This window comes from Bos indicus, chromosome 9, assembly GCF_029378745.1.
Source record: "Bos indicus isolate NIAB-ARS_2022 breed Sahiwal x Tharparkar chromosome 9, NIAB-ARS_B.indTharparkar_mat_pri_1.0, whole genome shotgun sequence".
In the NCBI taxonomy this organism is placed as follows: Eukaryota; Metazoa; Chordata; class Mammalia; order Artiodactyla; family Bovidae; genus Bos; species Bos indicus.
Genome location: NC_091768.1, coordinates 81,205,560 through 81,228,245, shown reverse-complemented (window position 1 = coordinate 81,228,245; position 22,686 = coordinate 81,205,560). Strand labels below are relative to the sequence as shown.

Sequence of the window (22,686 nt, the reverse complement as noted above, 5' to 3'; positions counted from 1 at the left end):
TCTGTGCAACCCCAGAGACGGCAGCCCACCAGGCTCCCCCGTCACTGGGATTCTCCAGGCAAGAACACTGGAGTGGGTTGCCATTTCCTTCTTCTACTAGAGCATATATTTGTTCATCAAGCAGCCCTGCTTCAGTTTCTCTGATGGTTCTTTCAACAGCCAACATGTATTCAACATTGCCATAATTCAGCCATTGTAACAAAAGCTTTACACATATTATCTTATTTCTCTTCATGACAATCCTATGAGATGGATACAATTATCACTGGCACTTACAGATGAGAAAATCAATGCATACAGAATTTATATAGCTTGTTCATGGTCACTGGGAGAGCAGACGGCAGAACCAACGTCCATCTCAGATTATCAGATGCTCTTGATGGCTCCATTATAAACCTTCCTTCAGTCTGGTTCCCAAACAACTCTCCGGTCTTTTTTGCAAGGAGATCATAGACTATGAACCTCTCACATTCAGGGATTGTACATCAAGGATCAGAAGCCCTCCAGCCACTGGCTAGGATGTAAGAGGGCTTAGGGCTGTCAGAACTGCTACCTGCCCTCCAAATGAGTGTGCCTCTTTCAATACACATGGTTACAGAAATATCTTGATTCCAAGCAAGAAAAAATTAGTTCACACATGCTGCAGAACTTCTTATACCACTCTGCTGCTGTAGAATGAAGAATCAGATTTCAAGCCATTGCTTTTCAGAGGTTAATCACACACGACTAACCAACTTTGCCTCAGCATCTCTCTCCACAACTAATTCACTCATGACAGTCATTTGATGAAGGCCAGGCAGAGAGGAAGCCAAGGGACACAAGTGCGGCGACAGAGCAATGGGGACTGAAGATGTGATCATAGGTTTGTTTTTATAAAAACGACCATCCATCTGAGTTATTAGAGAATTTAAACGAAGAGATAGTCATATGAAAAGGAAAAAAAGAAGAAAAGGTTACATATTGTTAAGCCTGCCTTGACATATTCCACATACACTGTTTGATAAATATTTTATTGTTATTCCAGGAAAAGCTTTTAAAGGAATGTATAAGCCAGCAATTATGGGGAAGGGATGTCTCCTTCTCAGAGATAGTAGGAATGTCAGTTCTTGCTTCTAAAGAGAGGGTGAACACACTCACCCCTGGCAAACTTGCTGAAATGAACATATATTCATTGAAAGAGCCAGAAGTCCCAGGCAGCCATCCTTTCTTATTTGTTAATAATAGAAAAAACACACAAATAGCTCTAATGCAGCCTCTGTGTGATCTGAATAAATAAGAGGCACTCAGCTCATGTGTAGTAATCGTTGCGCTTTTTTTTCTAACAATTATCCAAATCCCAACACAGAAAGCCTTTCTGGAAGAAAGCCTGACTCCTTAGAGCTGATGGTCCAATCGGCAGGACTGGTGCTCAGCTCTTAACTGCTGGCCTCTGTTATCAGGGCCTGAACCCATCTCTGATGGGAAAAATTTAGGCAGACAACATCATTATTTTGTTTAAATTAAATGGGAGAAATTGCAGTACTCCAAGTTAATTGGGTGTTTTGGTATGATGTTAAAGATATTTTGAGGGTTTTTCCTTTTTGGCCACTTACCAGTACCATCTCAAATGCCTTCCTTATAGTCAATACAATGTATTGAAAGGGTGTGTGTGTGTGTGAGAGAGAGAGACAGAGAGAGAGAAATAAATGTTTACATTGCCCTCCTATAAGACAGGCTGCTTACATCATCATGAAATTACCATGAAAAGTGATCGGTAGCAGCCAATTCACCATTATAAGAAAGATGTTATTTCTGAAATATTTTTAAAATGTCACTTAAAATCCTGTTATTCCACTTATAGGTATACATATCCAAATCTGAGATTCCACCTAAAATTTGAAATGATATAGAGATTGCTGCTTTAAAAGCCACTTGACACAGTGCCTAAATATTCTTAAACATGTCAGGAGCAGAGGTATTTTATGAATGGCATTTAAAACCATAATCAAGTATAAAATTGTGACAACACTTATCCCCCTAAGCTATGGTTAGCCAAAAAGTAAATCATAACCTTTAGCATTTTTTTAAACCTACAAAAAGTCTGCTACAGTAGTTTCTTTCTTTTTCTTAAATGGCCTTTAAATAAATATATGAGTCAGTTAAAAGCATTTGCTTGAATTAAAGTGATAATTCTGCCAGGACATCAGTATAATTAATTGTGGGTGGCAGGAGTTTTAAATGAGGTGAAATTAGGGATTTTGGTTTGTTTATTTATTTTTTACTCACTCTCCTGCTGTAACTAGAAAAGCTTTTGGTTGATCTTGAAATTGTGCCTTGTCATGGAATATCATATCTACATGCTTTTATGATAAGCACTATGGCAAATTTTTTTCATGATCAAGATGGGGGAAGAATGCATATGCATCAACCCAGGCTCTTCCTCCCTACTACTACTACTACTATTACTACTACTACTATACACACAGGCACACACACACACACACACACACACACACACACACACACATATGCACACACACACATACACACACACACACCCTAATATGTGTGTGTTTCACAACCCTCAATGTTCATCCCAAAGTAGTGTCCCAATTTATTTCAATGCTTTCCATGTCAAATACAAAATTATTTTAGTTACAGAGTTTGACTCCTGGTAAGTGATTTCACAAAAGACCTCAAAACACTCTGTCTTCAAAATTTTTGCTTGCCTGCAATACCTGCGCCAAGCCCTGAAACAGCTACATTTCATAAACAAACATGTTTTCCAAAAAATGGGGGGGGGTCTTACTGTGTACAATGTGTTTTACATGATGTATTATTCTCTTAGCAGAGCTGACTGCATCTCAGGAGCTATAGGCATTGCTGTAAAACAGACACCAGCAGAGGAACTGAACTAATACCCTTCAGGAGGCAGAGGATCCATAACACAGTTGGGAGAATTCTGCTTTAAGTGTCAGCAACCCTGAAATAGGAAGTAATCCCATAGTGTGTATCATCTAAAAGTTCAATATAGCCAAGGCAAGAGAAAAAGTTCTGCCTGAGAAGCAGTTTTATGCTAATCATTTGACTGGCATTAGAATACTTCTGTAGTCACGCATGTCTAGCTGTCAAGTAAAGATGTTAAAAACCAACACATTATTAAAAGGTGCGTGATTGGCCCCTAATGTCTGTACACTGAAATTAAAACATCGGACGATCCTGAGACATTTCCTACATTGCATCTAACATGAAGACTAAGCATCGGACACAAGAATTCGTCTGCTGTGACACTCTACATCTTGTAACGGTGAAAAAACGTTTTTGTTCAGCTCATTAATACCATCTACCTTTTGCCCCCACCTCCTGCCCTTAGTACTAGTTTTATCATTCACTACATGCCCTTTTCACCCACTGTTCTGAGCACAAAAGAATCAAACAGCACACAAGCCTGCAGCCGAAATAACAGTGCAGTCTTCTAAAAGGTGAATGTGGAATTACAATCCGCGTTCCCAATTCCTGAACTTGCAAGCGAACACTAATTGCCTTGTGGACAATGCAGCAGGGTTAACCCATTGTATAGCTCCCGGTCCTGAACCTTTCAGGGCAGAATAAGACCAAGAAACAGGCAAACCTTCCGCCGCAAGGGATGGAGACGGCAAACGAGCCCCAGAGGCTGTGAAGAAGGACATGCTTGCTTTACCTACCGGCATTGTCCATGTCTCAGGAGTGACGAGTTCTGGAGCCTGGCAGCTAGGAAGCCCGGCTCCTCTCCTGGCTAACGAAGCACCCTGCCCTTCTGCTGATTATCAGTCCTTGCTGGCACACAGAGCATACTTCATGCACTGTCTGCAGGAGACACCGCCAGGAAATTTATATCTCCAAGGATGACAAACAGCCATTAGCTCCATTACGGGCTGATTAAGAGAGACTGAGCCTATCAAGTGGGTACTTGAATCCACTGGGGTTTTCACCTCTGTTCCAAGCAAGGGAGGGAAAAAAAAAACACTGCAATGTGGAGTGTATTGCACATTTCCGAAAAGCAGCGCACATGCTGCGCAGAGCACAGTGCTTTTCCAAAAGATGCCAGAGCAAACACGAACAGAAAGAGGCACAGATAACTAAAAGGTAGAAAGAAATCTTTTTTAAAAAATGCAATAAATTATCCTTCGTTGGGGACTAATCTAAACATGGTCCAGCCTTTATAACTGACATCACGGGATGACTGGGCAACTTTTCCATTTAGAATCTTAAAGTTTATTTTCAGTTATTGTTGTTGCTGTTGGGGGTGGGCAAGGAACAGCAGATCCAGCATTCTAAAATAAAGGCCATCTGTAATATTTCTGCTCTACATACATACTAATAAGGTAAGTATTTTCATTTCATTTTGGTTATGTTTTCATCATGACTCGTGTTCCTATTTCTGGTCAGAATTTCTGCCCACCTGTGTTAACACAGAAATTCAAAGGGATCTCCCTAAATGTCACTAATAACACAAAAAATAATTGTCAAAAGATGCCAGGGGAATCCTATAGTCTGTTACAATCTGTAGCCATCAAAGTAACAGAAATTTGAGGATCAAGAAAAATGCATTTACTAACACAAGAAAGTCCACTGCACTCCTTTTCTTTAATTTGGCTATATAAAGATGACCCTCAAAGCCACCAGACACTGTACTGCTTCCACCCGGGTCAGGGCATAAAGATGAGCAGAGTGTTGAAGCAATCATGGGCCATGCCCTGAGGCTGTTATACTAGAATCTGGGGAGAGCACAATTCTGTTTACTGCATTTTCTCAGCTATAGGAAAAAAAAATAGAATGGCCTCATTTAACCTATGAAACAATGTATAGTAAGGCTCTACAGGTTTTTTATTTTCACAAGTTTTAAAAAAGCAGTTGGAGTGTTAGCAAACCCCCTGCATTGTTAAATTTTAAAAAGCAATTCATTTAATGCCACTAGAATTCCAAGCAACAAACAAGTTGCAAATTATTTGCAATCTGGGCTTCTCTTTCAACAGTTTCTAAGTATTTTTGTTTTTAATGTCACCAAACTTAGAGATTTGAGGTTTCTGTACTGTTTAGGTGATATACTTCATTTGTGATAGAACATATATTTTCCTCAAAGAAAAGCTGCATTTCTCAGTGATTTTGCCCTGAGATTTTTATCCCCATTATTTTAATTCTGTCACAGTAATTGGAGGGTATATCACTAGATTAATTTCAGAAAACCATTCTTCATATGTTTTTGAAAATTGCTTTGATCCCAAGAGACTCAAATCACTGTGGCTTCCATAACTCATCTACCTGCCCTGATTAAGACTGTCAACTACGCAGAATGAGTGTTGTCTGTAGGAAATCTAGGGCAAGCTAATCCTTAAAAAAAGAAGAGTTAGGGAAATACAAAAGCTAAATCAGAGAGACGGTATATTATGAAGTTTGAGATTTTGGTAAGGAATAGCTCTATTCGGCATGGATGCTGACTGATAGGAATATATTCATATTAACTTTCAGGCTTCCCTGGTGGCCCAGTGGTAAAGAATCCACCTGCAATGCAAAAGATGTGGGTTCAGTTCCTTGGTCAGGAATATCCTCTGGAGAAGGAAATGGCAACCCACTCCAGCATTCTTGCCTGGAGAATCCCATGAACAGAGGAGCCTGGTGGGCTAGAGTACATAGGGTCGCAAAAGTCAGACACAACTTAGCAACTAAACAACAAACATATGATCTTTGCACAGAGTTCAATGTGTGAGTCGATTATTTTTATTAATACAATGAGTCCCTAAAGTACAAACAGACTGTGCCCTTGAAGTTTGTTTTAGAAAACAGACTCACATAGGAAACAAACTTATGGTTACCAAAGGGGAAAGTGGGAGGAGGGATTAATTAGGAGTTTGGAATTAACAGATACACAGTCCTATATAAAACAGATAACCAACAAGGACCTACTACATAGTACAGGGAACTCTGCCAAATATTTCATAATAATCTATATGAGAAAAGAATCTGAAAAAGGATATATATATACACATATATGTATGCATATACATACATACATATATGGACTTCCCTGGTGGCTCACTGGTAAAGAATCTGCCTGTCAATGCAGGAGACAAGGGTTCTAACTCTAGGTCAGGAAGATGCCCTGCAGAAGAAAATGGCACCCCACTCCAGTATTCTTGCCTGGGAAATCTCCTGGACAGAGGAGCCTGGAGGGCCACAGTCCATGGGGTCACAAAAGAGTGGGAGACAGCAACAAAACCGCAACAGTGTACAAATATATATGTATGTGTAACTGAAACACTTTGCTATATACCTGACACTAGCATAACACTATACATCAACTACACTTGATTGAAAAATAATTTTTTTTAAAAGTTTGTTATGTTGGTTATTTGAAAAACACTTTTTCTCGTAAACACTGATTAGGTTCTAAGAACAGACTATTAAACTCTGTTTAGCTCATGATGTGGTTTACATAAGATCCCACAATCTCTTATACACAAGGATAAGTCCAGAAAGTTCTGAAAATCTTAACTTTTTTTAAAGTTTGGCTCCAAAATGCATTGGGGGGTCACAACTGACTTGGCTATTTAAAAACGTTACAAGTCCCACTTAGAGTGAATAACATATTTTGCTTCAGAAAACTTAATTTTACAAGTATGGGAATCTGTCCAGACACTGCTGGGGATGATATATAACATATAACATGTATTATATGCATTCTCCTACCTTTTTAAAATGTAAAAATTTTTAATTTGGAAACACACCTGATTCCAAGGGTTTCAGATGAGGAATTATGGTCCTTCACTACATTTCTGCAATTTAAAATAGTAGAAAATAACCTTTTCTACTATTTTATTCCAGGATCATCTTCCTTATTTAAGAGCTCACAATCTCCCTTCCTCACCTGCTAAGTGCTTGATCCTCTCTAACTCCTGATGTTGTAAGAGATAAAAAAGGGACAGGCAACATAGAAAGATGTCAAGAAATAATGAAACTAATGTTGGGTGACTGTTAAGAATCAGGCCCGTAGGGAAGTCTGAGGGAATACACGTGTACATATGGCTGAGTCTCTTTGCTGTCCACCAGAAACCATCACAACATTGTTAATCAGCTATACTCCAATATAAAATAAAAATTTAAAACCGAAACCAAACCAAAACAAAACACCAAACAGGCCATTTAAAAACTGCACAGATTGCTAAGGACTCATCAGCTTTTACCCCTGCTCTTGCTCTCAGTACCACAACTGCCCTGACCCAGAATCAGAAGAAGCCAACCTAACAATGGAAAAGCACGGTGAATGAAACATTTCCCTCAAGCTCCAGAGAGAACCCAGTCACTCCACCGACTTAATTCAGACCCACAAATAATATGCTCTAGTTGGGAAACGCCTGAATACAAAGCAGGCCCTTTCTAATGGTCCCGAAGATACTGTACGGCATAGCAGCAGCATTAAAAAGAGTAGTGCTGTACATCAGGTTTTAAAATAGATTTAGTTCCTGTTTTTATTAACTGTCCCATTATCTCTATTCCTCATCTTTCTTAGAATCAGACTCATTTGTTTGAGGCCAGTGGTAATTTGGAGTATCTGCATCTAAAAAAAAAAAAGAAAAAAAAAAAACCCACCCTCCTTGCTCTCCCACTTGCAGAAAGAAGGCTACAGCCTACCTGCAGGGTTTTCTAAGAACCGTTTGCCTGAGGTGGGTTGTGAGATGTTTGTGACTCCAGGCCTGTACAGCCGAGGTCACAAGAGCAAGGCCACCAGCGGTGTCCAGCACCTTCAAATGTATCGTCAGGCACCTGGTGATCACCTGGCTAGTATCACATCTTTGTCAAAAAAACAGAACAAGCTTCCCTGGTGGCTCAGTGGTAAAGAATCCACCTGCCAAAGCTGGAGACATGAGTTCGATCCCTGACCTGGGAAGATCCCACATGCCGTGGAACAACTAAGCCGGTGAGCCACAACCATTGAGCCCACACTCTAGAGCTCATGCAGCACAACTCCTGAGCTGGTGCTCTAGAGTCAGAGCTCCACAGCAAGGAAAGCCACTGCAAAGAGAAGCTGTGCACCACAGCTAGAGAAAAGCCTGGCAGCAACGAAGACCCAGCACAGCCAAAAATAAATAAATACAATTATTTTAAAACAAAACTCTATTAACATCTCTCCCTTTCAATTTCAAAGCTGTCTTGGCTTCCCAGAGAAGTTCTCCTTATTTGACATTATTTCTTCACCTGTCACCCAGTTTTATTGAGATATCACTGATATAGCACTTGGTTTAAGATGTACAGCATAATGCTGTGCTGTGCTTAGTCACTCAGTCGTGTCCAACTCTTTGCAACCCCATGGACTGTAGCCCACGAGGCTCCTCTGTCCATGGGGATTCTCCAGGCAAGAATACTGGAGTGGGTTGCCTTGCCCTCCTCCAGGGGATCTTCCTAACTCAGAGATCAGACCCAGGTCTCCCGCATTACAGGCAAGTTCTTTACCATCTGAGCCACCAGGGAAACCCACAGCATAATGACCTACACATATTGCAAAAGGATTTTCACAATAAGTTTAACACCCATAATCTCATATAGATACAAAAGAAAAAAATGTTTTTGTTTTTTTTTCCCCTGTGATAAGAACTTGTGATCCACTCTCTTACAACTTTCAAATACACCACACAGCCAGGTTAATTTATAGTCACCAGAGTGTACTTTACCTCCCAGGATTTATCTTATAACTGAAAGTTTGTACCTTTCATATTGTTTCATATTATTTCTCAACTTTCCTAGCAGGTGCTTTCATGTGCTTGGGGACATAGGGAAGAAATGGTGGCAACCGCACTCTACTTCTTCTGACAGGAATCTGAGCCCAGGTGTACCAAGAGCTGTTCAAATGAAGACTGTGCAGAACTAGAAGCAGGAAGTCTTTTCCAGGAGGTGTAATAACTCCAGAACCGTAGGCTACAAATATGGCTTGGCTTTCAGGACTAATTGGGTTCCTTCTCTAAAAAGTTAAACTCTTTTCCTTAGAACAGAAGAATTAGAGAATAAGTTGCCCAGGTCGTAATGCTGCTTGGCTCAGCAGATCTCTGGGAGACCCTGGTCAGCCTGTCATCTCTTGATTCATCCAAAGAAAGAAGTATTGAAATATAACTACCAATTAGGAAATAGTCAAGCTTGCTTCCAGTCCCTACTGGAAATCTGTTCTGAAAAGATTCTTGCCACTGCTCTGACAAGAACAGCTGTGGGACACAGATAGTTTTGATGAATACATTGCTTGGATTTATAACTCTCCTAAGTACTAAACCCAATCCCTGAACTATTAAAAAAAAAAGTTCATAGGATGAAGTTCTGCAACAGATATTATTTCCAGGAAGATTTGGGCAGAAAAACATTAGACATTTATCAAATGTTACATTATCTGGATTTTAGGACAATATTTACTTGACACACCTATGTTTTTTATTATTCCTAACCATTCTCATTTAGAGATTTCTCTTCTACTGTAAGGTGAGAGTATGGGGAGGGGTCTTCTGAATTACTGTTAACTTTTGCTTCTCTTTCCTTATACGTGACCCTTAGATTATGACTTCCATTCACACAGACTTTAAGAACATCTTAATGCAGAGGACAGGGAACTTTTCAACAAACTTAGAACTCAGCTGGCATCTAGACCTTGATGAGCTATTGCTGTTGTTGTTCAGTTGCTAAGTCATGTCCAACTCTTTGCAACCCCATGGACTGCAGCACACCAGGCTTCCTGTCCTTCACTGTCCCCTGGAGTTTGCTCAAACTCATATCTGTTGAGTTGGTGATGCCATCCAATCATCTCATTCTCTGTTGCTCCCTTCTCCTGCTGCCATCAATCTTTCCCAGCATCTGGTCTTCTCCAATGAGTCGGCTCTTCACATCAGATGGCCTAAGTATTGGCGCTTCAGCTTCAGCATTAGTCTATCCAATGAATATTCAGGGTTGATGAGCTATAACCACCAGATAGTCTTCTGACAGGTTTGGACTTTTGGTTCAGAACACCAAAGACATAGTAATGTGACAAAATGTTAAATAGGTAAGTCACAGCTGGGCTGGAGAACCTATATAACCATTTCCATGAATTAGAAAGGAGTGGAAAGTTCAAAGCACTGACTCAGCTTCCACTGAGCCGTGCTGTGCTCAAGGGGCAAAAGCAGGGGCTCCAGCCCAGGCACTTGGCTCCTGTGTGGTGATGGATTAAAAAGAGCTCCACTTCAGAAAGGAGGCGTCAGAGTCAGGCTCTGCTTGAAAAGGGCTCCTTGACTCAAGAAAGGAAGTTTAAAAATGGCTGTTGACTTATTTCCAGAAGCCAAGACTTTATAAAGCCTCGGTGGGTGGAGGGAGGATAAACCTCACAAGAAAGAACAAAATAAGCTTCATGCTGTCTCCCACAATATGAGATCTGCAATATCCCCTCAAAATAGAGCAGGTGCCCCCAAAGTCATTGGGAAGACTTGACTCTAGACTAGAGGACCAGAGGAACAAGGTGGAGGCAACTTCACATCATAACACTATTAGAGAGGAAAAGAGTTGAAATCAAAACCAAAGAGGCAAATGATTTTTTAAAAAGACCTTCCACTCGAATTCATAAGCTGAATTCCAAATATTTGGAATTCCAAAAATCCAAAATTTGACAAAGCAAGTAAATAAAATAACCAATAAAACATGAATATTAATAATATCAATGCCATGGAAGTCTCATAAAGATTTTTTAATGACTATGTTTATCAAAGAGACAGTGAAGGGATGACTTCTATAAAAAAAAAAAAAAAGGAAAAGAAAACAGGTGGCTATGGGACAATAATAGATGGATATGGAAAATAACTTACAGGAAATCTTGGAAATGAAAGAGAGTCATGACCCTCAGACCAACAGAGACTTCTTATCATCAATGACAGATGCCAGAAGACAAGAGGCTGAAAGAAAATAAATGTCAACCTTGAATTGTATATCCAGCTTTACTACTGCTCATGACTAAAACATTGATACATTCACTGATACAGACACAGAAACTAAAAGTTACTAAAGGATACAATTTGTGAGATGAAAAGTCAACCCAGAGAGAAGGAACAGAATGAAAAAAAATAATAATGAGTAAGAAACTGATAAGATGCATTTGGATATTTAAATAACTATTGGTTATGAAATAGTAATTTTATAATTCACAAAACATCTGCAAAAAAGAAGCCAAACAGGATAAACATAACAAAATAGGGGGAGATGTTCCATGAGACCTTAAAGTGTGAAAGGAAAAGAGGAACAGTGACTAACTTTAGATTTAAATTTTAAATTGTTAGATAAATTTTTAGTTATATATGTTTTGTAAAAATTAGGAACAACCACTGAAAGAACAGAAATAGTTTGGTTACTTAGAGCAAATTTCTAAAATCAACTGAACTGCACACTGGGGAGGTACAAAGTGATCCCACTGTTTTGAGGGAAGAAAATACCAAAATGTCTATTAACCCTGATTTTTGTATAAAAGAGAAAAAGGTATAATGATATTTAATATACAGATTTTCTTGGCACTTTCACTTTTCCGTACGTCAGACTTGAAACATACTGTAAACAGTTCTATATAAAGTTGATCCAAATTTAGGAAACCATTTTCTTAATTTGGTTTTAAAAGCTTTCAAATGAATTTTAGTGGATTTTTAACTCATTTGCTGAAATGTAATTGTGCAACACATACTGATTAGTTTTCGAGAATAACCAATGACAACAGGGGAGAAAGTCACTTACTAGTGAATGTCAACCAAGAGCTCCACGTGAAAAGTTGATGGGACTGAACTATGATTTAACAAGCTCAGTCAACGATGCAGTTTTTCAACTCAGATATCTTTTTCAATTCTGATTGCCATTCAAGCCAGGTATCACAATAAACTCATTGAGAATCAAATAGTGGACTTGCTATTTCTTGAAGTATTAAACCAAGAATTAAAAAAAAAAAAAAAACAATCCACACTCAATCACTGCCTTCATTAAAAATAAATAATTTTGTCCATAGGACTTTTGTCTTATTAATAAATTTTTATTATTTCTGAAATATTGGTGATTTCACCTTGATTCTAGCCTTTAAAATGTTTTGTTTTTATGCTACATAATATACATGATATATCAATATTAGTATAGTAGGCAAAAAAATGTGTGTGTTAGTCGCTCAGTCATGTTCAACTCTTGGCGACCTCACGGACTGTAGCCCATCCATGGAGTTCCCCAGGCAAGAATACCGGGGAGTGGACTAACTGCCATTTCCTCCTCCAAGAAATTTTCCTGACCCAGGCAGGGACCAAATCCGGGTCTGCACTGCAGGCAGATTCTTTACCATCTGAGCCACCAGGCAACAAACATAACTTCTCCATTAGTAAGCACACATACATTGAGAAAACATGCTAATTTCTTTCTGATTTAGATTACTATAGCACCCTGATTATCAGGCATCTGCAGCACAGACTCCGTCCATGCATTTACTCTCCTATCAATCACTGGATCACTTTTCTTACTTCATTCAAGGAATTACATCCTTCTCACCTTGTGTATAAAACTTTCCCTAACAAGCTAGGAGCACATGAAACTTGTGGCACTCTACTTTTGCAGATCACCATACAAAATATAATACTATTTGGCTTGTTTATACATGGACTGCAAGGAGATCCAACCAGTCCTTTCTGAAGGAGATCAGTCCTGGGTGTTCTTTGGAAGGAACGATGCTAAAGCTGAAACTCTAGTAATTTGGCCACCTCGTGCGAAGAGTTGACTCATTGGAAAAGACTCTGATGCTGGGAGGGATTGGGGGCAGGAGGAAAAGGGGACGACAGAGGATGAGATGGCTGGATGGCATCACTGACTCAATGGACATGAGTTTGAGTGAACTCCAGGAGTTGGTGATGGACAGGGAGGCCTGGCGTGCTGCAATTCATAGTGTCGCAAAGAGTTGGACACGACTGAGCGACTGAACTGAATTGAACTGATACTAATATTTTACTTAATTCATTTTTAATTCATTATAAGTAAAGATACCGAATATAGTTCCATGTACTATACAACAGGTCCCTGTTGGTTATCTGCTTTATATATAGTGGTATGCATCAGTTAATCCCATGCTCCTAATTTATCCCTCCCTTTCCCATTTCACCTTTGGTAACTGTAAGTGTGTTGTCTATGAAAAATTTCTTTTAAGGTTACAGGTTTATGTCTCAATTTGCCTAATAAAATGTTTAAAGCTAATCTTTTGTGCCTCACCAAAAAAGAAATCTCTTAGTCTTCAATAATACTCAATAGTGTTGATATGAAAATAAGAATGGTAGAATTTCTGCCTGAAAAGAGACATATGAGCCTGTCTCTAAATTCCAGGAGAGAGCTGCATTTAAAAATTATTTCTGAAGGGAGACTATCTTATAAATCTATTAAGTTATAGCAGAATGATATATGCTTACCATTATCCAGATCGATGTATTTATCACTTTAAGTATTTTTAAAAATAGTTTTCAGGAACTTTCCACCTACTTTATTATGGCCAATTCTCAAAAAAAAAAAAAAAAAAAATCACTGAATCAGCTGCAATACAACCAGGTCATTGGAATGTAGAGGAAGGCATCTGTCTGATTGGTACTGAGCAGTTGGCAAAAGACAGCTCCTGACTCCATCCATCAGCCAAAAGGGTGGCTTAAAGGGCAGTTACTAATGCTTATGGATGAGTTGACTGTTATAAAAACAAGCAAACAAAGGAAAAAACTGACTCAGAATCTGCTCCAGCAATATACAGCCTCAAGTTCTCCCCACAATTCATCACTTAGCCAAAAACATGATGAGTGCCCCCTTCAACTAGAGAGCAAGTTCTCTTCAACTAACAGATGGCTGGCAGGTGCTGGCAGGTGGCTGACTGGAGGCAGCCTGCCACCCAAACTCACAGAGATGGTTGTCTTTGTCAGGCTTGCAGAAAGGGTCAGACTACTGTTTTCTTAGATGAGCAATCAAGGGCTGTCAACCAACAGTCTAATCAAATCTGGCCCACTAACGTGATCATTTGGCCAGATCAAACCCCAGAATCTTAAGATGAGTCACATGTTCTCAGTTTGCCAAAGTCTCCACCACTCCCTATTGTCTTACACTGAGCTGCATACACCTTTGTGAACTGCCTGGCTCTTGAAAGCATCTGTATCTAAGCCAGCAGAATGGATTCATGACCTCTCAAATTCTTTCCTGAATCGTAGTTTTGTAAAGAAAGGGTGGGATATTTCAGCTACCTGTACAGCTTGGAGACTTGGAAATGTTTAGGCTGGATCTTAATAAGCTGTTCCTACAGGCTGGACAGGAAACATCACTTTGCAACCAAAAAGTGTTCCTTCATGGGATACCTCTCTGGGATTCTTACAACAAAGTGCTTTGGGCTCTAAGTGACTTAAATTAAATGGCTAACATTTCTTTAGTGATAAGGTGTTTCTCAACTTGCATTCAGTTCAGTCGCTCAGTCGTGTCCGACTCTGCGACCCCATGAATCACAGCACGTCAGGCCTCCCTATCCATCACCAACTCCCGGAGTTCACTCAAACTCATGTCCATCGAGTCAGTGATGACATCCAACCATCTCATCCTCTGTCATCCCCTTTTCCTCCTGCCCGCAGTCCCTCCCAGCATCAGGGTCTTTTCCAGTGAGTCAACTCTTCGCATGAGGTGGCCAGAGTATTGGAGTTTCAGCTTCAGCATCAGTCCTTCCAGTGAACACCCAGGACTGATCTCCTTTAGGATGGACTGGTTGGATCTCCTTGCAGTCCAAGGGACTCTCAAGAGAAGTCCAACACAACAGTTCAAAAACATCAATTTTTCGTCGCTCAGCTTTCTTCACAGTCCAACTCTCACATCCATATATGACCACTGGAAAAACCATAGCCTTGACTAGACAGACCTTTGAATTCCTTATTAAACATGTACTGATTACATCTACTGCAAGACACAGTCCACTAAAGGAGGGATCTGGTCATTCTTCCTCATAGCTCTGAAAATAGTACTATATGCTGCGCAATTACCTTTAGAATGAATACGTGACCAGATACATGATGGATAGAAACAAATACTGTGGTCCAGGCACATTCATTTCACTAATAGAAGAATCCCACCATGCCTCAAAAGCACTGGTCACTTTTTTTTCACTCAATCATCAAATTCTGCCTAATCTCTCTAAAGGGCCCAACAAAAATTTGGTCACCTCCTTCAAAAGTACACTTTGGCATCTATTAGTAAAAAGTTGATAAGTAGTGATATGTACTTAGTCTTCAGATCAATTGGGGCAATGATTCTTTTTCTCTATGCTCCTTCTATCTTCTCATCCAGGCCCTCATTGACAAGAGCAGCAGATGACCTGGGTTTTTCATATCAACCCAGGACACCTAGAGCAAAGTGCTGAGTACACAAGGTGGTATCAATAAATAGCTGGCTGATTTAACTGGGGACTACGTTCTCTGACTTTTCCCACTAACATGATTGTTCTAAGGGAATGAGGGATAAGATCCCATCTAAGTTTAATTACTAGGGACTAATCTCATGTGCTTACTACTTAACCCACTAAACCTGGCACAGAGAAGAGTGAGAAACACTAGCCATCTAAACAATTCTAGAAGGACTCATTAGGACCACAGGAAACATCTAGCTGCAATCTTTGAGGTTTGGAAGGCTGAGTGATTCCTCCAAGTTAGTTAGAAAAGTTTCTGGGAGCCATGGGATTAAAAAAAAAAAAAAAAGCAAGACAAGGAAAGGCACTGGATAACAATCAGGGTTTAGCCAGGTTCTGAAAGAACACTACGGAAATGGGCCGAGACAGGGAGCCCATGTGGTTGTTCTTAGAAAAGAAACTAGCCATCCTATGACTGCTTGCTCTACCTGATTCATGGTGCTGCTTTCAACTTGCTCCCTCCATTGTCTTTTCATCTGTATTAGCTTCCTGTTGCCACTGTAATAAATCACCACAAATTTAGTGGCTTCTAATAACCTAAATTTATACATACAGTTCTGGGGGTCAGAAGTGTGAAATAAGGTTTTATGTGGCTGAAATTAAAGTGATGACTTGACTGGTCTTCTGGAGGCTCCAGGGGAGAAAGCACTCCTTGCCTCTTCCTTGGCTTGTGGCTGTATCACTCTAATCTTTATTTCTGCTGTCACATTGCCTTCTCCATGCCTGATACTTTTGCCGTCCTATTATGAGGATCCTTGTGATTACACTGAGCTCAACTGAATAATCCAGGATAATTTCCTCAACTCAAGATCCTTAACTTAATCATGACTGCAAAGTCCCCATTGAGACTCAGGAGACCTGGGTTCAAATTAAATTAGTTAAGTTTGATGATGAGTAGACTCTCTTACTACTTCTGCTTTATTGACTATGCCAAAACCTTTGACTGTGTGGATCACAACAAACTGTGGGAAATTCTGAAAGAGATGGGAATACCAGACCACCTTACCTACCTCCTGAGAAACCTGTATGCAGGTCAAGAACCAACAGTTGGAACTGGACATGGAACAACAGACTGGTTCCAAATCAGGAAAGGGGTACGTCAAGGCTGTATATTGTTACCCTGCTTATTTAACTTATATGCAGAGTACATCATGAGAAATGCCATGCTGGATGAAGTACAAGCTGGAATCAAGATTGCTGGGAGAAATATCAATAACCTCAGATACACAGATGGCACCACCCTTATGGCAGAAAGCTAAGAAGAGCTAAAGAGCCTCTTGATGAAAGTGAAAGAGGAGAGTGAAAAAGTTGGTTTAAAACTCAACACGCAAAAAACAAAGATTATGGTATCTGGTCCCATCACTTCATGGCAAATAGATGGGGAAACGATGGAAACAGTGAGAGACTTTATTTCTCTGGGCTCCAAAATCACTGCAGATGGTGGCTGCAGCCACGGAATTAAAAGACACTTGCTTCCTGGAAGAAAAGCTATGACCAACCTAGACAGCATTTTAGAAAGCAGAGACATTACTTTGCCAACAAAAGTCTATCTAGTCAAAGCCATAGTTTTTCCAGTAGTCATGTATGGCGTGAGAGTTGGACTATAAAAAAAGTTGAATGCCAAAGAATTGATGTTTTTAAACTGTGGTGTTGGAGAAGTCTCTTGAGAGTCGCTTGGACTCCAAGGAGATCAAACCAGTCAACCCTAAAGGAAATCAGTCCTGAATGTTCATTGGAAGGTCTGATGCTAAAGTTGAAAACTCCAATATGCCACCTGATGTGAAGAACTGACTCACTGGAAAAGACTCTGACGCTGGGAAAGATTGAAGATAGGAGGAAAAGGGGACAACAGAGGATGAGATGGTTGGATGGCACCAACTCAATGGACATGAGTTTGAGCAAGCTCTGGGAGTTGGTGATGGACAGGGAGGCCTAGCGTGCTACAGTCCATGGGGTTGCAAAGAGTGGGACATGACTGAGTGACTGAACTGACTGAGACTCTCTTATCTTTATAGAATCTCTGCAAACTGGGTAATTCTCAAACACACTCTTAAATTCTTTAAAGTAGTATTTTGAGTGCCCCCAGGAGCCATCACTTACATCATAAATAGTTGGAACATGGGAAACTTCCAAGGAATTTGAGAGGAACAAACTTCTAAGTGAGACTACCTACAACCCACCTATTCAGAAACGAGGGTGGGGGTGGGGGGAAGATACAGAATTAACGTTAAAATAGCAACATCAGCCTGCAGTGATTCACCAGTGTGTTTATCTTTGGAGGGCTAAATTAAGTAGAACATTCTGGCGACATTCTTTTTCTTTATTCTAACAGCATTCTTTCTCCCTTTTAAAAACAAGAACAACAAAAGAAGCTCTGGTCCTCTTCATGAAAACCTAATGCAGGACTCTGTTCCCTTGAACTCTGGATAAAGTTTGAAATTTGTAATTTAAAATGTGAATGCCAAAATAACATACATGTGGAACTTTATAGTTAGCATTGCCTGTCAAGGTCCCCTGCGATGTTAGCTTTGGGCACACCTTACAGCTTGCTCTGTGAAAGTGTGAACTAAAAATATGTTGGCTCATCAGTCATTTGAGTCTGGAAACATTTAAATAATTAAGCTCCAAAGCCAGTCAGTACCACAGAATGCTATGACCCCAAAGATGTCCTGGGCCCTGAGGGTTCCACATCAGAAGATTATAAAAATATCCCCCAGCCCCAAGTAAACGTGGCATAAAACCCCTCTACCTAGTAAATGTAGCACAAAACCATTTTCGTTTCATGCCAAATAAAGCTAGAATATCAGAAGCCCATCACTGACCCTCCTTTTTTTTCTGCCTAATTAGCCTTTCCTGTGTCACTTGACATCCTTACCCTTGTTCATGTATATTTCAGTGTCCATCATCTAACTGGACTTCTAACTGAGCGACATCATTCTTTGTCCGTCTATATTTTGCATCAAATGCGTCACACCTTATAAAGGCTTCTAAATGTGTTCTTACTATAGGATTCTAAAATTGGCTTGCTTCTGAAAACCTGAACTGAAAATGTAACAGAAAAAAAGACCAGTTTTAGGAAGCTGTACGTTATTCTTAAAATCATTATGTAATAGTCTTCCTTTCAGAACTTCTTCCCCTCAGTCCCTAAATGAGGTGTTTGCAAAGAAAGTCCACTAAAACCAGCAGACTGGAAAAAGAGAGCCCCAAGTCAAATGTCCCTACAGACAGAATTCTCGCTACTGACAGCCTGGTGAGTGGGAGCACCCAGGGACCCGTGCTCTACTGTAGCGGCCCAACACAGTGCCCCTGCACTGGAGCAGGGGCCGAGACTTACCCGCCCAGAAGTGCAGGCTGTTGGCACTAGATGGGTTGGCGGCTGGCTCCAGAGAAAACGTGCATGCTGGTCTGCTGGATCTGGCCAAGGCCAGTGCCGAGGCGGAAGCCCAGGCCTTCTCCCCGGCCATCATCATCAAGTCAAAGGCTTTTCCTACTTTCCTTCCCCCGAGATAGCACCCAGATCCACTTAGAAGAAAATTAGAGGGGTTCACCCTGATATTCACTGCTGCCCTGTCCACAATAGCCAGGACATGGAAGCAACGTAGAAGTCCATCAACAGAGGGATGGATAAAGAAGATGTGGTACATATATACACAGTAGAATATCACTCAGCCATACAAAGGAGCATAATAATGCCACTTTGCCGTGACATGGATGAAGGCAGAGATTGTCATACAGAGTGAAAGAAGTCAGATAGAGAAATATTATATAATATTGATTATATGTGAAATCCAGAAAAATAGTACAGATGAACTTATTTGCAAAGCAGAAATAGTCACAGATGTAGAAAACAAACTTACAGTTACCAAGGGGGGATGGAGGAGAGGGGTGAATTGGGAGATTGGGATCGACATATAAACATTACTGTATATAAAATAGATAACTAATGAGAAGCTACTGTGTAGCACAGGGAACTCTATTCAGTGAGACCTAAGTGGGAAGGAAATCTAAAAAAGAGTAGGTACATGTATATGCATAACTGATTCACTTTGCTGCACAAGCATGCATGTTAAGTTGCTTCAGTCGTGTCCAAATCTGTGCAACCCATTGGACTGTAACCCGCCAGGCTTCTCTGTCCATGGGATTCTCCAGGCATGAATACTGGAGTGGGTTGCCATGCCCTTCTCCAGCGGAATCTTCCCAACCCAGGGATCGAACTTGGGTCTCCTGCATTGCAAATAGTCTCTTTATCAACTGAGCAACCAGGGAAGCCCAGCAGAATTAACATAATATTGTAACGCAATTATACTCCAATCTAAAAAGAGAGAGAGAAGGGAATTAGAGGCGTTCAGTCTATGCCAATCCCTGGGTATTGTTTCTATATCCCAGTGAATATTTTCATCAGTTCTAAACACAGGCATTTGTGTTTGAATGGGATTTTCAGTTGGCACTGTCTTAGAAAGAGGGCAGCATTTCCCTATATTGTGAGAGAGGGGTAAGTGGAGAGGCCAAGGGGGTCTGGGGCAGGCTCCTCATGCCTGGGTCTGAGCGTGGCACTGGGGGCACATCTGCGCTCCTCCCGGCCTCCCCTGGGAAGGCCTTCATCCCACCTGGCCCTCACTGGTCTTGCACTAGAGGCCCTCAGAGGTCACCACTAAGTCCTTCCTAAACATACAGCCTCCGAGGGTCTGTGGCTTCTCTGTGGCCCGTACATGCTGCTCTGGGTGCCTGGAAACCTTCTGCTTTTTTCACATGATTCTGGGCCAGGGAGAGGCTGCCCCAGGCCCTGCTGGCCTCACCAGCTCATTCTCGGCTTTCGTGGGGGCAGGGAGCTTGGTGACACTCTCCGGCAAGTGGCCCAGAACACCAAGCAGATGTTTCTTTTTCTTTCTCAGCAGGCTTCATGCAAGGTCCCTCCAGAGTGTCCTAAACGTGTCTCCGTCTGTCTGCCTCGGTGATTATCCTCAAGGAATTCTTTCCAGCCTTTTATCTTATGCCAGGCCCAGGCTTTGGAAACTCAGAAGTCAAGAATCGACCTCAATGGCCTCTGCCTTCGGCTGTCACCCTTTCCTAAAGTGAAGGCAGAATGCCCCAGCTGCCTGCACCAAAGGCGATGTTGCAAGGCACAAAGAGTTACAGGAAAAAAGAAAAAGAAAAATCTGCTACTATTTCAAAATACTATCTCCAAAACATACATAAAATTAACATAAGAAATGCTGTCCTTCATCTACAATTATGATGACATTGGCCAATCAGCTGTAGGATATAGATGAAGTTTTCTGGGAGCAGGAATGGATTTGTTCTACTTTGTCCATGGCCTCAGCTCACCCACCTGGTGGCCAGCACATGCCCTGGCAAGTTGCCCCTCTGGGTTCTGGAGACAGGATGAGCCCACACAATGGAACAACTGTATTCACCCACACCAAGACATCGTAACACTGTTCTCACAACCAGTCTTCCCACAGTAACCTTAGCATATAAGACACAAGGCTCTTTCTTTCTTAGATCTTCAGAAATAGCATATAAGACAGCTTGTTCCTATAACTGACAAAATAAGCAAACACACAAATAAGTAAATAAATAGAAAGCCGTTGAACTCCCAGAGTGCATGTACACCTAAAAGGCTTACTAAATGGTCTTTGCTTGGGGGTATTTCCTTCCTTTCTGTCTTCAATAGCACCCACTTGTGATCATAGATGCCTACTGACTGTGCAATACAGAATACTGTAATTAGCTTTCTAACACCGATTTCCTATTAAGGTACATAAATAACAAGAGGGAGGTGAAATGCTAGGCTCCTCTTGAATAGTGTCTTAAAATAACAGAAGGAAGCAACCACATGCTGATAGATGTTGGCTCCAAAAGTACATTTAAAGTCAGAGACTGGGATTTGCTGCAGAACAGTTCAACCGGAAGCTCATCAGGACTCGCGTGAAAACAACAATGATCCTATGAATGTGGATCCTTCACCCTCAAAGTGGTGAGTTCCTGGAAGGAATCAGCAGCACGTGAAAAGTTTTTATGATAATAAGACCAAATGCAGGAAAGATGCCACAGTAAAAATCAGGTTTGTAAAAGGCCTGTAGATTTAAATGAACATCAGCCCACCCAAATTCCAATTCTTATGTAAATCTTATTTACTTTCAAGTAAGTACATTTCCTTTAATCACTTAAATACCGGTAACTATTTTTAAACTCTGTCACCATGAGTTTTAATTGTTGAGCACAGAGTTTTAGTGACGATGCTAAGTCACTTCAGTCGTGTCCGACTCTGTGCGACCCCATAGACAGCAGCCCACCAGGCTCCCCTGTCCCTGGGATTCTCCAGGCAAGAATGCTGGAGTGGGTTGCCTGAAATAACCTGGGCATGGTTATTATATTTTTAAATAGATCATTGGATTAGATTACAAACACTTTGTTTAGGAATTTCCTATCTACTTTGGTGAGTGAGAGTCATTTGTATTTTCCCTTTTGGCTTTAGAATGAGCTGAGCTGTGTTTCACTATTTTCTGTAATACGAAATAGCTTGTGTAAGATTAGTGTTAAGAGCTGAATTGTGTTCCCCAAATGCATATATTGAAGTTCTAACCCCTAATACCTCAGAATATAACCGATTTGGCTATAGACCTCTAAAGAGGTGATTAAGTTAAAATGAGGCCCTTGGGGTGGGCCTTAATCCAGTCTGACCAGTGTCCTTATAAGAAGAGGAGATTTGGACATAAAGAGACACCAGGGATGTTCACACATAGAGAGAAAAGGTCTTGTAAGGACACAGCAAGAAGGAAGCCATCCGCAAGCCAAGGTTGAGGGGCCTTAGAAGACATCAGTTCTGCTCACACCTTCATCTTGGTCTTCTAGCTTCCAGACTTGTGAGAAGATAAATTTCTGTTTAAGACATCCGGTCTACGGTGTTTTTTTACAGCAGCCTTACCAGACATACAATTAGAATGACTCGTTCCTTGAAAGTTGAAAAGCTTTTGGGTCCAGTGAAACATTTTGATCACTGATTTAAATTAGTTAATAGTTTCAGGACTTTTCAATTTTCTAGTTTTTCTTGAGCCAGTTTTGGCAAGTTAAATGTATGTTTCACCTATTTTTAAGGATGTGTGTCATTTGCTCAGTCATGTCCAACTCTTTGGGGTTTCCAGGTGGTGCTAGTGGTAAAGAACCTGTTGCCAATGCTGGAGATGTAAGAGATGTGGGTTTGATCCCTGGGTCAGTCAGGAAGATCCCCTGAAGGAGGA

General features: G+C 40.8%; 1 protein-coding gene across 5 annotated transcripts in view; it reads right to left on the bottom strand.

Moving 5' to 3' along the window:
- Positions 1-22,686, bottom strand: part of PHACTR2 (phosphatase and actin regulator 2) — a 297,859-nt gene that overhangs the window by 217,221 nt on the left and 57,952 nt on the right. The window contains exon 1 of one of the 5 annotated variants that reach the window (XM_070796296.1): positions 3,684-10,650. The exons of the other annotated variants lie outside the window; for them this stretch is intronic. Coding sequence (XP_070652397.1) covers positions 3,684-3,696 — 13 coding nt within the window. The 5' untranslated portion in view covers positions 3,697-10,650. Of the gene's footprint in view, positions 1-3,683; positions 10,651-22,686 lie in introns of those variants that run through there. 5 annotated transcript variants of the gene reach the window in all.